This window comes from Penicillium argentinense (assembly GCF_028826775.1).
Source record: "Penicillium argentinense strain IBT 30761 chromosome Unknown utg000009l_segment0_segment0, whole genome shotgun sequence".
Classification (NCBI taxonomy): Eukaryota; Fungi; Ascomycota; class Eurotiomycetes; order Eurotiales; family Aspergillaceae; genus Penicillium; species Penicillium argentinense.
Window position 1 is genome coordinate 389,937 of NW_026622668.1, and position 16,541 is coordinate 406,477.

Genomic DNA, 16,541 nt, shown 5'->3' on the forward strand with positions numbered 1-16,541 from the left:
CTCCACACCCTCCACCCTGCCGGGGCTCCTCAATTTCACTCACTGCCGTCTAGTCTCTCATTTTCAAGACTTATTTCGACGGCAATTAAATGACTTAACGAACCTCCCATCCTACCTTTCTCCGCGATCGATCTTTTCGGCATTACCGCAACCAAGTCCGCAGAGCTTCGACCGCACCTCGACCTCGCATATGCCACCCTGATTTTGATCGCGAAACACTGCGCGAGGCTGGATATATATCAGCCGGCCACCGGGCCTGGCCGTGACTACAGTCCTCTTCCCTTGATTGGCCGTCTGACGGGCCCTGACCAGGTGTCATGGAGCGGAATATCGATATCTACGCCAGCAAGTTGGGGGATGAGAAGCTGGGTATGTTCGATTCAGTGATAGCAGCGTCGTCTGTTACATTTGAAAGACCACTCGCTGACCAATTGACCTCCTTTCGCAGACGTGAAAGTACGAGCAAATGTCGCAACTGAATTGCGAGACAGTATCGAGCCACTATGCGCGGGCGCAAACTACCCCGTGTTCCTGGCCAAGCTTTGGCCGGTCTTCAAGTCCATCCTGAAGGGGGACCCTGTCTTCTTCAGCATGTCTCACGAACAGGTAAGATTAAACGCCGTGAAGATCGAGGACCCGATCGCTTTCGGCGACTTGGGTCTACACTTGAAAGAAGGAATTGCTGATGCCATCTAGAAACTCCGGAACTGTATCCTCGAGACTATCCACAGGTTACCGATGGCCCCTCCCGACGTCGAACCTTATGCTGCGGACATGGTTGATCTGTTGATGGACCTCGCGCGCATCGAGAATGAAGACAATGCTGTCCTGTGCATGAAAACCATCATGGACCTTGAAAGAAATCAAGCAAAGGCAACCGCGGCCCGGGTACAGCCTTTCTTGGAGCTCATCCAGGAGATGTTCCAAACAATGGAGCAGGTCGTTCGAGACACCTTCGATACCCCCAACCAAGCGACCCCCTCCGGAATGCCGTCGACCCCAAATGCCAGCGCACAGAACTTCCAATCTCCCCGACCGAGCTCACCTGCCACTTCTGTCTCTGACCTGGGACCTGAACAACAATCCAGCAATGCTCTTTTGAAGGGCATGCAGTCGTTCAAGGTCCTCGCCGAATGCCCCATTATCGTCGTCTCGATCTTTCAGACCCATCGCTCGTCGGTTCCACAGAATGTCAAGCTTTTCGTACCTCTCATCAAGACGATTCTGCTTTTGCAGGCCAAGCCACAAGAGAAAGCTCATGCAGATGCTGCTGCTCAGGGTACAATATTTACCGGAGTTTGCAAGGAGATCAAGAACAGAGCTGCGTTCGGGGAGTTCATCACTGCCCAAGTGAAAACTATGAGTTTCTTGGCATACCTCCTTCGTCTCTATGCCCATCAACTACAGGACTTTCTCCCCACTCTCCCCTCTGTTGTTGTTCGACTTCTGCAAGACTGCCCGCGCGAGAAGTCTGGTGCCCGGAAGGAATTGCTTGTTGCGATTAGGCACATCATCAACTTCAACTATCGCAAAATCTTCCTCGAAAAAATCGATGAGCTTCTGGATGAGCGGACATTGATTGGTGACGGTCTCACAGTTTATGAGACTATGAGACCATTGGCATACAGTATGCTGGCAGATCTCATCCACCATGTCCGTGATCACTTGAGCCGAGATCAGATCCGCCGGACAGTGGAAGTCTATACCAAGAATCTCCATGATGATTTTCCCGGTACCAGTTTCCAGACGATGAGCGCCAAGTTGCTCTTGAATATGGCAGAGAAGATCTCTAAGCTTGAAGATAAGCGCGAGGCTCGGTACTTCCTCATTATGATCTTGGATGCCATTGGCGATAAGTTCGCGTCTATGAACCACCAGTTCAAGAATGCGGTTAAGGTGTCCAAGTTCTTCAAGGAGTCTCGAAAGGAAACCGAGCCGTCAAGCGAGTCTTATCTTGCTGAAACGGACCAACCACCTGACTGGGATGAAATTGACATTTTTTCCGCTTCCCCAATCAAGACCTCTAGCCCCCGTGACCGTGGCAGTGATCCTGTCTCGGACAACATCTTCCTTTTTAGAAATCTCATCAACGGGCTGAAGAACATCTTCCACCAGCTGAAGAATTGCAACCCGGACGATATCCAAATCGACCCGAACAGCGTTCCCATAAACTGGTCAGAGGTTTCCTATGGATACAATGCGGAAGAGGTTGGTGTCATCAAGAAGCTCTTCCACGAAGGTGCTCGAGTCTTCCGCTACTATGGCGTTGACCAATCTCCTCCGGAAGTTAATTACTCCTCTCCCTTCGACTTCCTTGCGAGCCAATACACAGCACCAATGTCTCGGGAAGAGAAAGAGCTCCTGGAGAGCTTTGGTACCGTTTTCCATTGCATCGACACCGCGACATTCCATGAGGTCTTCCATTCCGAAATTCCCTACCTTCACGAACTCATGTTTGAACATGGGGCCCTCCTCCACCTGCCACAATTCTTCCTGGCAAGCGAGGCGACATCACCCGCTTTCTCCGGAATGGTGCTCCAGTACCTCATGGAGCGTATCCACGAAGTCGGCACCTCAGACATGACCAAGGCGAAGATTCTCCTGAGAATGTTCAAGCTTTCTTTCATGGCAGTCACACTCTTCTCTGTACAGAACGAGCAAGTGCTCCACCCACATGTGACAAAGATTGTCACAAAGTGTATTGAATTGTCTGTGACCGCCGAAGAGCCCATGAACTATTTCCTCCTGCTGAGGTCCCTCTTCCGCAGCATTGGTGGCGGTCGATTCGAGCTTCTTTACAAGGAAATTCTTCCTCTCCTCGAAATGCTTCTTGAGACTTTCAATAACTTGCTTCTCGCCGCGCGGAAGCCTCAAGAGCGAGATCTCTATGTTGAGCTCACGTTGACGGTTCCGGCTCGACTGAGCCATCTTTTGCCTCATTTGAGCTACCTCATGCGTCCTATAGTCGTGGCTTTGCGTGCTGATTCTGATCTCGTTGGCCAAGGTCTGCGCACTCTCGAACTCTGTGTGGACAACCTCACAGCCGACTACCTGGACCCCATCATGGCGCCGATTATGGATGAGCTTATGACCGCTCTTTGGGATCACCTGCGTCCTCATCCTTATAACCACTTCCACGCCCACACTACAATGCGCATTCTTGGAAAGCTTGGTGGACGTAACCGGAAATTCCTGAATCACCCGCCTGAGTTGAACTTCCAGCAATACTCTGATGACACCCCTAGCTTTGATATCCGACTAATTGGTCCTGGCGAGAAGCGACCTTTCCCTATTGACACCGGCATTGATTTGGCCATCGGTAAATTGATGGAAGCCCCCAAATCGACTTCTGCAAAGGGTTCAGATGTGTACTACAAGCAGCAGGCATACCGTATGCTCAGCTCGCACCTCAAGCTCCAAATCGGCTTTGAGAACCTTCCCGATGACTTGGCGTCTCTCATCAGAATTCACGCCAATGATCTCATTGAGAACAAGTTCGCGGCTATGCCCGACATCCTTGAGAGATCCGAGAGAACCGCCTCCATCCCGAAGAAGGTGGCACAGGAAGCTACAGTGAAGAAGCTCATCAAGGCGTGTATCTTTGCTACAACGATCCCTGAGCTTGAGACTACTGCCAAGAGCTTTGTCACTGATGTCTGCAAACACTTTGCTATCCTGGAGGTTGGACGTGCTCTTGCTACCGCGCGTCATAATCGGAAGGCGTTTGATGTGGCTAATGGAGAGGGTCCCGTTTACCTTGACTCGCGGGTCCTTGCCGAAGCTATAGTTGAAACACTCTCCTCAGACAACGCCCATGTTCGTGACGCAGCTGAGCAGGCTTTATTGGTTGTCAAGGAGTCGGCGGGCATTATGTTTGGTGCTCCCGAGAAAGCAGCTAAGCTTCCATTCTTCCAGCAGCTAGGCCGTATCTTGTGCCATAGCTGCTACAGCGAGGAGTGGTTCACAAAAGCAGGCGGAAGCTTGGGTATCCAACTTTTGGCCACCAAGCTCGAACTTGGTGATTCCTGGCTCTATGAGCGACACCTCGACTTTTCTCGGGCCCTGATCTATGTCATCAAGGACACCCCTCCTGATCTTCCTGCCTCCACGCGGATCCAGTCCCAGGACACTCTGACCTTGATCCTTCAGCGGTGCGGCAAGCTGGTGCCCAAGGATGACATCAAGAATGAGAAGAGTCGCCTATATGCCTTGTGCGGTTTCTTCGTCTTCGAGCTTGGCCATATGAACAAACATGTTCGCGAGACTTGTCGTCGTTGCTTTGCAACTCTCAAGGAGGAATTGGGCTGCGAGGTGTACGAACTCATTTTCCCTGTTCGGGACCGTCTCCTCCAGTCAATCTTCAACAAGCCACTCCGTGCCTTGCCTTTCGCCACCCAGATTGGCTTCATCGATGCTATCACCTATTGCTTGAGCTTGCACAATGAGATCGTGACATTCAATGAGCCCCTCAACCGATTAATGCTGGAGTCGCTCGCTCTTGCCGATGCCGATGATGAATCACTAGCGTCGAAGCCCAACGAGTTCAAGAATGCCGAAATGATCGTCAATCTTCGTGTTGCCTGCTTGCGTCTGCTGTCGATGGCAATGAATTTTCAGGAATTTGCCAACACCCCGAACAACACCAGTCGCGCTCGCATCATTTCAGTCTTCTTTAAGTCGCTTTACTCTCGTTCACCCGAAGTAATCGAAGCCGCGAACGCTGGTCTCAAGGATGTTCTGACCCAGACCAACAAGCTCCCCAAGGACTTGCTCCAAAACGGTCTACGTCCTATCCTTATGAACCTCCAGGATCCCAAGCGCTTGAGCGTCGCTGGTCTGGATGGACTGGCTAGGCTCTTGACATTGTTGACCAATTACTTCAAAGTGGAGATAGGTGCTCGTCTGTTGGACCACATGAAGGTCATCGCCGACGATAGTGTACTCCAAAAAGTTTCTTTCAGCTTGGTTGAACAGAACCCTGCTATGAAGATTGTGGCTGCAATCTTTAATATTTTCCACTTACTTCCTCCCGCCGCCACATCCTTTATGGAGCACCTCGTCAACAAGGTTCTTGACCTTGAGCAAAAGCTTCGACGAACTTCGCACAGCCCTTTCCGGAAGCCTCTTGTGAAGTATCTTAACCGCTATCCGAAGGAGAGTCTTGCATTTTTCCTTGCACGCTTCAAAGACGAGCGATTTGGTCGTTTCTTCGGGCAGATCCTGGCCGACCCCGAGAGTGAAACCCTGCGGAATGCTGTAGTAGCCGATACTGAGGGATTCATCTCGAACGCTTTCACACCTGAGAACACTGATGGCACAAACACCGCCGCCATCAATGGTATCTACGTTGCGTATTCCATCTGCTCGTACTCTTCTACCAAGCGCTGGCTCGTTTCTCACGCGGACTTGAGGACCAAACTTTTGACATCCGGGAGAGAGCTCGAGCGCAAACTCCGGGGCGACAGCCTACCTCCCGATGAGCGTCTTAGAGTGGAGCAGGCTGAAGATCAGCTGATGGACGTTTTCACCGTCTACCTTGCGGAAGCCCCTCACGACTTGGATTTCCTCTTCGAGGTTATTGATGGTCTTTCCGCAGATGAATTGAAGCGCACTCTGGCCCTCCCCAAGTTCATCTATCAGCACATCATTACCAACGAGTCGATAGATTACCGACGCTCCGTCATCATGCGCTGCCTTGATCTTTACAGCCAACGGGCTTGCTCTCAGAAGACAAAGACTTATGCCTTCCGCCATCTGGTCAACCCGATCTTTGCGATGGATGTCCAGGTCTCGTGGAATGGCCCATCCACCGGCCCTAAATTGATGGACAAGAGCATGACCGAATCTATCCAAAGTCGTCTGTGGAAACCCCAGCTGGCCGACCTGAGCGAGGAATCGAGCCAAGCAGGTGTCGACCACTCGCGCATGGAATTGCTTCAACTGTCTGCCCTATTGATCAAATACCATTCGCAGACCGTGCAAGATTCTCGCAAGGACATTATCAAGTTCGCCTGGAATTACATCCGTCTCGAAGATATTATCAACAAGTACGGTGCGTACGTGTTGATCAGTTACTTTATCGCCCACTACGAGACGCCCTTCAAGATTGTGATTCAAGTGTACGTCGCATTGCTGCGAGCCCACCAGAATGAAGGCCGAGCTCTCGTCACTCAAGCCCTCGATGTTCTTGCTCCGGTGCTACCCACGCGCACTGCTGGTAACCAAGGCGCAGAAGCCCGGTATCCCTTGTGGGCCAAATGGCCTCGCCGGATCCTGGCCGAGGAGACCGCCAACTTACAGCAGGTAATGAGCATCTTCCAATTCTTGGTTCGACAGCCTGATCTCTTCTATGATTCTCGCGAGCACTTCATTCCCCTCATTGTGCCCTCGCTCATCAAAATTGCGGGACCGATTAATGCCTCCAACGACAGCAAGAAACTGGCGCTGAATCTCATTGGCCTTATCTGGCACTGGGAGGAGAAGCGAGCCCAGACCACAGAAAGCCACGGAAATGTGCCTAATGGAGCTATCGAATCGCCCAATACCAAGAAGCGTAAGCTGGAAGAGGCCGAAGGAGCGTCTCAATCACCTTCCCTGGGACCTCCTGCCTCTAAAGCCGACTATTCTGTTCCCCCTGAGCTTCGTGGTGCGTTGATTAAGTATCTCATCACGTTCATCACCACCACCACAGAGCGCTTCTTGGTTCCTGCTGCCCATATCCGCCAATTGCCCTCGTCCAAGCAGACGCCGCCCGTGCCTACTGGTGAAATGATCAACAAAGCCATCGGTCTACTGAGAAATCTTCTTTCGCCCGGATACTGGGGAGACCTCGATATTGATTTGTACCAGAAGGCCACTGAGCCTATTTTGGCTGGAGAGAAGGCAGATAAGCCTGATGACAAGCAGACCACCTTCATGATCAATGCTCTTCAGGTCTTGCGTGTTCTCATTGCTGCAAAACCAGACGAGTGGATTACAGCTCGCCTTCCGATCATCCAGAAGCTTCTTGAGAAGCCCTTGAAGTCGGACAACCCCGAAATCCAGGATTGTTTGCACGGCCTCGAAGAAGACATGGAAATTTCGCCGAAGCTGCCCCCTCCTGTTCGCCGTGTTCTTGAGGCTATTCCCGATGACCAGCCCGACGATGAAGACGCTATGGACACAGAAAGCACGCCTTCAGAGTTCGCGACTTACCTGTCGGCAATTGCTACCGAGACGCTTTCAGCAAGCAACTACGTGTCCAGTCTGAACACCCTCTGGACGTTGTCCAAACTCAAACCTGCGGAGATCGACACCCATATCCCTGCTGTCATGAAGGCATTCTCTCAAAAACTGGCCAAAGAACACGTCGCAGCGTCGACCACCCAAAATGTCACCCAGAACGGTGGCCAGAACGGCCAGAACGGGCAAACACCAAAGCCTGCTGAGGGAGTCCCCGATCAACAAGAAGTTGAGCTGGGCGTTGATCTTATTTCCAAGACAATTGAATTGATTTCGGTCCGCATGTCCCACCTCGGCGACCAGCGGCGTCCCTTCCTCAGCGTTCTGGCCTCAATCGTGGAGCGTTCCCAGAACATCAAGCTTTGCAGCAAGGTTTTGGGGATGGCAGAGTCTTGGATTTTCCACTCAACCGAGTCCTGGCCTACTCTGAAGGAAAAGACAGCAGTCCTTCACAAAATGCTGCTGTTCGAGTCTCGACCTGATCAGACAATGCTCAAGAAGTTCCTCGATTTGGTTATTCGCATCTACGAGGACCAAAAGATAACTCGTACTGAATTGACAGTCCGACTAGAGCACGCTTTCTTGATCGGCACAAGAGCGCAGGAAGTTGAGATGCGCAATCGCTTCATGGGCATCTTCGATAAGAGTCTGACTCGACTCGCCAGCTCACGCTTGAGCTATGTTCTTACTTGCCAGAACTGGGATACCCTTGCCGATTCTTTCTGGCTGGCGCAGGCCTCGCATTTAATCCTTGGATGCGTGGACATGAACACGTCGGCTCGCCTCCATTCCGACGATTTTACACTCATGCCCTTGTCGTTCTTGCTTTCCGGTGGCGAGAAGGATCCGAGGAAATCGGATGTGATGGTTGACAGCCAGTTGGAGACCTTTGTTGCTGAGCGCAAGCGTTTCATGTCGGATGTCGGTGACGTTCGGGTTCGTGACTTGATCGAACCTCTTATCCAACTCCAGCACACCGACTCCAGCGTGTCGTATAAGCTGTGGACCACGCTCTTCCCTATTTTCTGGTCAACACTAACCAAGGAAGATCGCATTGATCTTGAAAAGGGCATGGTCACATTGCTCACGCGCGAGTACCACCAGAGACAGCTGGACAAGCGCCCGAACGTGGTACAAGCCCTTCTGGAGGGAGTTGTCCGGGCCCGTCCTCGCTTCAAGGTCCCTCCTCATGTCATGAAATACCTCAGCCGTACTTACGATGCCTGGTACACTGCTGCTACCTACCTTGAGGAAAGTGCTGTCAACCCTATCATCGACACATCCACTGTGCGTGAGAGCAACCTTGATGCACTGGTTGAAGTTTATGCCGGCCTCCAAGAGGACGATTTCTTCTACGGAACCTGGCGACGCCGTTGCCGGTTTGTCGAGACTAACGCGGCCCTTTCCTATGAGCAACAGGGTATGTGGGATAAGTCTCAACAACTGTATGAGAATGCACAAATCAAAGCTCGTTCAGGAGCCATGCCGTTCTCGCAGGGCGAATACTTTGTGTGGGAAGATCACTGGCTCATTTGCGCCCAGAAGCTCCAGCAGTGGGACATCTTGAGTGACTTCGCCAAACACGAGAACTTGAATGATCTACTCTTGGAGTCTGCCTGGCGCAACATCGAGAACTGGCAGAGCGAAGGCAACAGGGAACAGCTGGAGTCTCTGATCAAGTCGGTCTCGGATGCTCCTACACCGAGACGCACCTTCTTCCAGGCATTCATGGCTCTTTTGCAGTACCACGTGAAGAAGGAGAACATGCAGGACTTCAACAGCGTCTGTGATGAATCTATCCAGCTCTCGATTCGCAAGTGGCTGCAACTGCCGAAGCGAATTACCAATGCCCACATTCCCATATTGCAGCACTTCCAACTGTTGGTTGAATTGCACGATGCCAGTCACATCTGTGGCAGCTTGGCCCAGACCAATGAGCGGAACCTGGATACCAAATCAGCGGAACTGAAGCTTCTGCTTGGAACGTGGCGGGATCGTTTGCCGAACCTTTGGGACGATATCAATACGTGGCAGGACCTTGTTACCTGGCGCCAGCACATTTTCCAGCTTATCAACGGCACTTACCTTAGTCTGCTTCCCCCTCAGACCAACAATGTGGCCAGCAACTCCTACGCCTACCGTGGATACCACGAGACCGCCTGGATCATTAACCGCTTTGCCCACGTGGCACGAAAGCACCAGATGCCCGAGGTGTGCATCAATCAGCTCAGTCGCATCTACACGCTTCCGAACATCGAAATCCAGGAGGCGTTCCTTAAGCTGCGTGAGCAGGCCAAGTGCCACTACCAGAACCCCAAGGAGCTTAACAGTGGTTTGGATGTAATCAACAACACCAACCTCAACTACTTTGGCCCTCAACAAAAGGCGGAGTTCTATACTCTGAAGGGAATGTTCCTGGCCAAGCTGGACCATGTCACCGAGGCCAACGAAGCATTTGGTGTTGCTCTCTACTATGATCTGCGTCTCGCAAAGGCCTGGTCTGAGTGGGGACAGTACAGTGACCAGCGTTTCAAGGCAGACTCTTCCGACTACGAACTGGCTAGCAACGCCGTCAGCTGCTACCTGGAAGCTGCTGGTCTTTACAAGAGCGCCAAGTCGCGAAAGCTGCTCAGCCGTATCTTGTGGCTTCTCAGTTTGGACAATGAGGAGGGCCAGATTGCGAAGGCCTTCGAAGACTTCAAGGGTGATACTCCTGTCTGGTATTGGATTACCTTTATTCCTCAGCTCTTGACTAGCCTATCCCACCGCGAGGCTCGTCTGTGCAAGGCCGTTCTTGTGAAGATTGCCAAGTTGTTCCCCCAGGCCCTCTTCTTCCTCCTGCGCACGAACCGGGAGGACATGCTCAGTATCAAGAAACAGCATGATCAGAAGCAAGAGAAGCTCAACCGTGCCAGACAACAGCAGCAGCAACAGCAGGGATCTTCGCCTAGTTCGAAGCCTCCCGCAGGAGGCGAAGCATCTCCAGCCCAGAAGCCCCCGACTAGCGCGCCAGCCCCCAGCGCCTCGCCAGCCGGTCAAAACACCAACTTGCCGACAAGCCAGTCTCCTGCCCCGAACCAGCAGGCGCCCAACCAATCTCCTGCCCAGCAACAAAACCAGATGCAAGCCTCACCGCACCAAGGAAAAGCCCAAAGTCCCAGTCAGGGACAAGCTGGTCAAACTCCTGCGCAGCAGAACCATGGACAGCCTGGTCACCTTCAAGTTCCAGGACAGGGCACCCCTCAACAGCAGAACCAGCCTAACCCTTCGGAATCAACCGAGAAGGAGCCGCTCAAGAAGCCCTGGGAATACTCCGATGAAATCATGTCCGGTCTCAAGACCGCTTTCCCGCTGCTTGCTCTGTCTATGGAGACAATGGTCGACCAAATCCACAAGAACTTCAAGTGTCCCCCCGACGAGGATGCATACCGTCTTATTGTTGCCCTTCTGAACGATGGGCTGGCCTATGTGGGTCGTATGCCCCAATCCTATGCGCAGGATACCAAGCTTCCGCCAGCCACTGAGGCCAATATCACCCGGTTCGCCGAGACAATCCTTCCGGCGCATATCCGCAAGTCTTTTGAGGCGGACTTCGTAGTCAAGAAGCCTACAATGTACGAGTACATTCAGAAGCTGCGTCGCTGGCGTGACAAGTTTGAGGAGAAGCTGGATCGCCGAACCCAGACCGGATTCCTTGAGACCTACTCGCCACACCTGAGCGAATTCCGGTTCCTCAAGTTCGATGAGGTCGAGATTCCTGGACAGTATCTGCTTCACAAGGACAAGAACCAGGACTTTGTCCGCATTGACCGCTTCTTGCCTGACGTGGACTTGGTTCGTGGCATTGGTGTCTGCCACCGCCGTCTCAAGATTCGTGGCCATGACGGTAGCATCCATGCATTCGCCGTACAGCACCCCGCCGCACGCCACTGCCGTCGCGAGGAGCGCATCCTGCAGCTGTTCCGTATCTTCAATGGTCTGTTGGCCAAGCGGAAGGACAGCCGACGCCGTAACCTCTACTTCCATCTTCCACTGATGGTGCCATTGGCGCCTCACATTCGCTTGGTTCGCGACGATTCGTCATACATCTCCATGCAAGGCATCTACGAGGACTACTGCAGACGGGTTGGTATCAACAAGGACGAGCCAGTGCTCTTTACCATGGATCGCATGCGTTCTCTGGCAGAGACAAAGCAAAATGTGAGTGACCCCGGCGGAAATTCTCCACATGACACTGCTAACAACTCCAAACAGCGCACGGCCGATCAACAGCAGATTCTTCGGACTGAGATCCTGACCGCAATCCAAGATAAATGGGTTCCCAGTACTGTGGTACTAGAGTACTTCCAGCAAACCTATCCCAACTTCGCCGATTTCTGGCTCTTCCGTCGACAGTTTGCGTACCAGTATGCCGCAGTTGCGTTCATGACCTATGTGATGCACATTGGCAACCGCTACCCCAACAAGATCTTGGTTTCTCGATCGACGGGTGACATCTGGGGAGCGGAGCTGATCCCGACAATCAATCCGGCCAAGGCTATCTTCTACAATCCAGAGCAGGTTCCCTTCCGCTTCACCCCCAACATCCAAACTCTGCTGGGCCCCATTGCTACTGAAGGTCTGTTCGCTTGTGCCATGATGGCTATTGCACGTTGCTTGACGGAGCCTCGTCACGAGCTAGAACAACAGCTTAGTGTTTTCGTGCGTGACGAGATGATGTTCTGGGCTACCGCTCAACACCGTGGTCAACTGCTCGTTCCTCAGCTCCGCGAATTGGTCTACAACAACAGCGAGATCATTGTCAATCGCGCCGTCAGCCTTGCCAGTCCGCCGGAGGGTAACCTGCCTGCCAACCAGACCTCGATCGATTTGATCTCCCGGGCGGTTAACCCTCAACACTTGGCTTCCTGCGATGCTTTGTGGATGCCATATCTTTGAGTGAGGCTTGCTTCTTGCTTTTGTTTTGTTCGTTCTTGGTGGCAAAAATGCATCTCTCTCTTTTTCTGGCTACCCAAGGGTGGCTTCTATGGGTTTTCTACTTGCTTTTGAGCGTGGCGCATTGGTGAGGGTAAACTACTCTCTTTCTAGGGTGATCATTATGATACCGATTTACTTCTTGTATGACTTTGTTGCTTCATGTTTTTCTACATGTTTTTCTACTTAGTAGACAAGTACTAGCTTTCTTAATTTACTTTGAATCATTCAAGTATTTCGTGAAAAACGTGACATTTAGTATTCGTAGACGCTAGCAGAAATCTTGGAAAAGTAGAGAGCTTGCTTGACTTGATCGCAAATCACCAGACGCCAGCGCCAATGAAACAAAGAATTGAAAAGGATTAAACCAAAGAAGGCTTCTTCTTGATGCCGAGCGGGTTGTTCTTCTTGGTCTTCTTCACTCTCGCGGTGGTGAAAGACGCCGATGGTGGTGGCATCGAGGGACTCGGCGCCTCGTGGTCCTCGACGATTCGCTTAACCCTCTCTCCGGTTTCCGTCCTGAATGCTTTACGCGCGGCCTCTTCATCTTCCTTCTCGGCCTGCAGTCGAGCCTCATCCACCTCATTGTGAACAAGGTCCAAAGCCACATCGTCGCCCTTTTGTTCGTTTCGTGCAATGCGGGCATTCCGAGTTCGGATCTCATCCAGCGCATCTGCAACTGCCATTTCCCGCTTCGAATCCTGCATCTTCTCTTCCAGCTCGGCCATCTTGTCACGCTCAAGTTGCTCTTGTTCCGTATTTTCCTCGCGCTCTAGTCGGTCGAGCGTCTCTTCTTGCGTTTCGTTGTATTTACCGTCCTTCGCGTCTCGCCATGGCTCGAAGTTACGCTTTGCGCCACGCTCACATTCATAATCCATATCTAAATATGTGTTAGCGTCACCATTCGAGAATACCAACTAGTGCGAAGGAGGACTTACTCTTCGGATCGGTCCGAAAGGTGATCTCACCACTGCATCGTGTGCACCGAATGAAGAACCGGTAGATCGGGATATTGAGATACTTCTCCTCCAGATTTTGCTTGCGCGCATTGAACTTGCGCCCGCGATAGATATATTCGCCACAGTTGGTACATTTCATGGGGAATGGGGCCATCAATCGGACGGTGATGACTTTGGGACCCTGTTTGCGCAAGTGCTTGGGTGTGCGCCCGATCGCCGACGGGTCGAAGTCGGGAGGGTAGTATTTCGTCAAGACCTTTCGCTCGGACATTCTGGCGTCTGCGGTCTTTCTCTGGGGATAGGTGAAGAAGAAGTGGCGCGAGGAGATGCTGGAGCAGGAACAAGTAGAAAGCAGTCGAAGTGGCGGATCTCCCAGCCTATCTCCACGTGACCTTTAAATCACGTGCATACAGTCCAACGAGTCCAGAGGAATAGGAAAGCGCGAGACACGAAGCGCGGGAGCTTTGGGGGAAATCAGCGTGCTATATAGATTCTCGTCTCTTTCAACGCCATCTTCTCCCCTTTGATGCATCCCTTCCCATCGACGCGCATTCATCCCACTCCACGGCGGCCCTGTGCACGGGCCATTGTTTGTCCACCGTCGACCCGCTCCATGCGAACAGCACCGCGCCGCCCGACTGCCAAATTCTCCGAAGGCGGATTGCCGCAGCCCATGCCCGTTGTCTTTTCCCAATCTTCTCCTGTCAGGCGTTGACGTGTCTAACCCTTCGCCATGGAGAAATACCTGCGGTCCTGGCGACAGGACGCGCTGAATCGCGGCCAGCATGAATCTGCCATCTACATCGGTGACAAGGTTCTTGCACTCACCAGTAAGTTTCCTGATGCTTCTGAGTCCGAAGCAAGCACGCTAAGAATAGATGAATTTGAAGACAATGACTCCGACGCCTTCTGGCTGGCCCAAGTCCACTTCTCGAACAACAACTTCACCCGCGCCTTGGCCCTCTTATCCCGCAAAGACCTGATCGCACGCAGCACCGCCTGTCGCTACCTCGCCGCCCATTGCTACATTAAACAGAACAATTTCGACCAAGCTCTGACGATCCTTGGCGAGCACAATCCCACTGACTTGATTCGCAACAATAAGAGCCGCCGGAAGGTCCAGCATGTCACGTTGCGCAATGGCAAGCACCCTACCTCGCGAGGCGAGCGAGGGGATGACCGCGAAAGAGAAGATTCTAACAACGTTCGATTTGAGGCCGCCATGTGCTATCTGAGGGGCCTGTGCTTTGCAAAGCAGAACGCATTCGATCGTGCCCGGGACTGCTACAAGGATGCAGTGCGCATTGACGTGCAGTGTTTCGAGGCGTTTGATCAACTCATGAAGAACTCGCTCATGTCGCCCGCCGAGGAACTTGAATTCCTCGAATCACTGGACTTCGACTCGGTGTCCTCACCTGACCAGGCCGTTGCCCAAGAAGCGGCCGAATTCACCAAAATGCTTTACACCACCCGTCTTTCCAAGTACGCCGCGCCAAATATTCTCTCCGATGCGACGGAGACTCTTTCTACACATTACAACCTTGCAGATAACCCAGATATCCTTCTGGCACGCGCTGAGGCGTTGTTTACGCAGTGTCGCTTTGTTGAAGCTCTGGAGCTCACCACTTCCATCCTCTGTGCTTCTCAATCCAACGAAGAAACAAACATCAACAGCCCCAGCATTCCCGCACATCGTCATATCGGCCATTCCCCCGGAGTTTATCCTCTCCATCTGGCTTGTCTGTACGAGACCGGGGCCACCAATGCCCTTTTTCTGCTCTCGCATACCCTAGCGGACCATGCCCCCGAAGAACCTTACACCTATCTGGCTATTGGTGTGTACTACCTTGCAGTATCCAAAATTGCCGAGGCCCGACGGTATTTCTCCAAGGCCTCAATCCTTGACCCCCATTCCGCGCCTGCATGGATCGGATTTGCACATACCTTTGCCGCCGAGGGTGAACATGATCAAGCAATTGCAGCATACAGCACAGCTGCACGTCTGTTTCAGGGCAGTCACTTGCCTCAGCTTTTCCTTGGGATGCAGCACCTCGCACTGAACAACATGACTCTTGCACTGGAATATCTCAACGCGGCGTATTCCATGTCGACAGGTGCTCCTGGTTCCACCCCCAGTCTGCCGTCCAATGAATCGTCCAATCCCCTGGGAGGTGACCCGCTTGTAGTGAATGAGCTTGGTGTGGTGCATTACCACCAGAACAACCTTCCCATGGCCGCCAAACTGTTCCAACAAACGTTGAAGCTGGCTCATACTCTAAACTGTGAGCCTGCCGCGTGGATTGCAACCCGTGCGAATTTGGGCCATGCACTCCGCCGAATGGGCCATCTTGACGAAGCTCTTGCTCAATTTGATGAATGCGTGCGTGTCGGTGCTAGAGGAAAAGGCATGGGCTACTCGCCGTTCCTGGGCGGTGGTGCGGGAGGCTCTGCGGCAGTGGCTACGGCATCTGGGGTGGGAGGCTATGAAGACCGTGGCCTGGTCGGGTCACTACACACTTCGCGTGGTCTGATTCTCATGCAGCTGGGTCGCATCTCAGAAGCTGTGACTGTCCTGCACGAGGCCGTTCGTGTCTTGGGAGCCAGCGGTGGTGGTGATGCTGCAGGTGGTGCGGGAGCCGCCGGCACACTGCTTTCCCGTGCGCTCGATATGTGGGCCGATGAGGGTAGCGAGAAGCCTCGCAAGACTGGCGAGAGTGGTTCAAGATCGAACAACAGGGGCGCAAACCGGACCCGTGAGACAATGGGTAAGGACCGAGTGATGCCAGAAGATTCGCGTAGGCGTATGCCTCCGGGAACTTACACAGAAGAGTGGACTGATGAGGTTACCCATGCAGTGACACCTGTTGCCGGCTCCGGGGATGCTCATACAGTTGAAATGGAACTCGATGAGGAGGCGGATGGGATGTTGCGCAGGGCGATGGACCGAGTCCGAGGGGGTCGTTCACGACGTGCTGCAGCGCCGGTGACCCCAGGGTCGAGTTCGATCGAGACGCCCGCCGGAAATCGGGGTCCGCGGTCTGGCCGGGGTCATCCACGAAAGTAATGCCCGTAGCTATTAGTTTTTTTCATGTGTTAAACCGACGTGAGATTCATGTTCATTAGCATTTCAGCCGGCGTTTGGAAGGAGAAACCGGGGAGGTGATGGGATGTTTTCATGTTTTTGGATACCAAGGTGACTACTGGGGTAACTTAGGGTAGTTCTGTACTAGTAAGGCGCACTCCACAGTCACTGAATTCACAAATAATTGCGACTAATAGAGAGGATTCAAATGTTCTCTCACGTCTTCCCTTTTCTACTGAGGCAGGCCAACACTTCATAGATACTTTTGAGGCAATGCTACTCATTGTCTGACTTGCATTTGATAT

The 16,541-nt window shown here is 52.6% G+C and overlaps 3 protein-coding genes across 3 annotated transcripts; 2 read left to right on the plus strand and 1 right to left on the minus strand.

Moving 5' to 3' along the window:
• Positions 1-317: 317 nt before the first annotated feature.
• N7532_007749 (histone acetyltransferase TRA1) lies at positions 318-12,159 on the plus strand (the record flags this gene model as incomplete). The annotated part of the gene is made up of 4 exons (XM_056620241.1): positions 318-369; positions 449-606; positions 697-11,421; positions 11,476-12,159. 4 exons carry the CDS (start codon positions 318-320, stop codon positions 12,157-12,159), a joined length of 11,619 nt encoding a protein of 3,872 aa, XP_056471047.1.
• A 398-nt stretch (positions 12,160-12,557) lies between these two features.
• N7532_007750 (Saf4/Yju2 family protein) lies at positions 12,558-13,425 on the minus strand (the record flags this gene model as incomplete). Its single annotated transcript, XM_056620242.1, has 2 exons — positions 12,558-13,075; positions 13,134-13,425. 2 exons carry the CDS (start codon positions 13,423-13,425, stop codon positions 12,558-12,560), a joined length of 810 nt encoding a protein of 269 aa, XP_056471048.1.
• Positions 13,426-13,887: 462 nt separating this feature from the next.
• On the plus strand, positions 13,888-16,218 carry N7532_007751 (anaphase promoting complex subunit CDC16; the record flags this gene model as incomplete). Its single annotated transcript, XM_056620243.1, has 1 exon — positions 13,888-16,218. One exon carries the CDS (start codon positions 13,888-13,890, stop codon positions 16,216-16,218), a length of 2,331 nt encoding a protein of 776 aa, XP_056471049.1.
• Between the last annotated feature and the right edge of the window lie 323 nt (positions 16,219-16,541).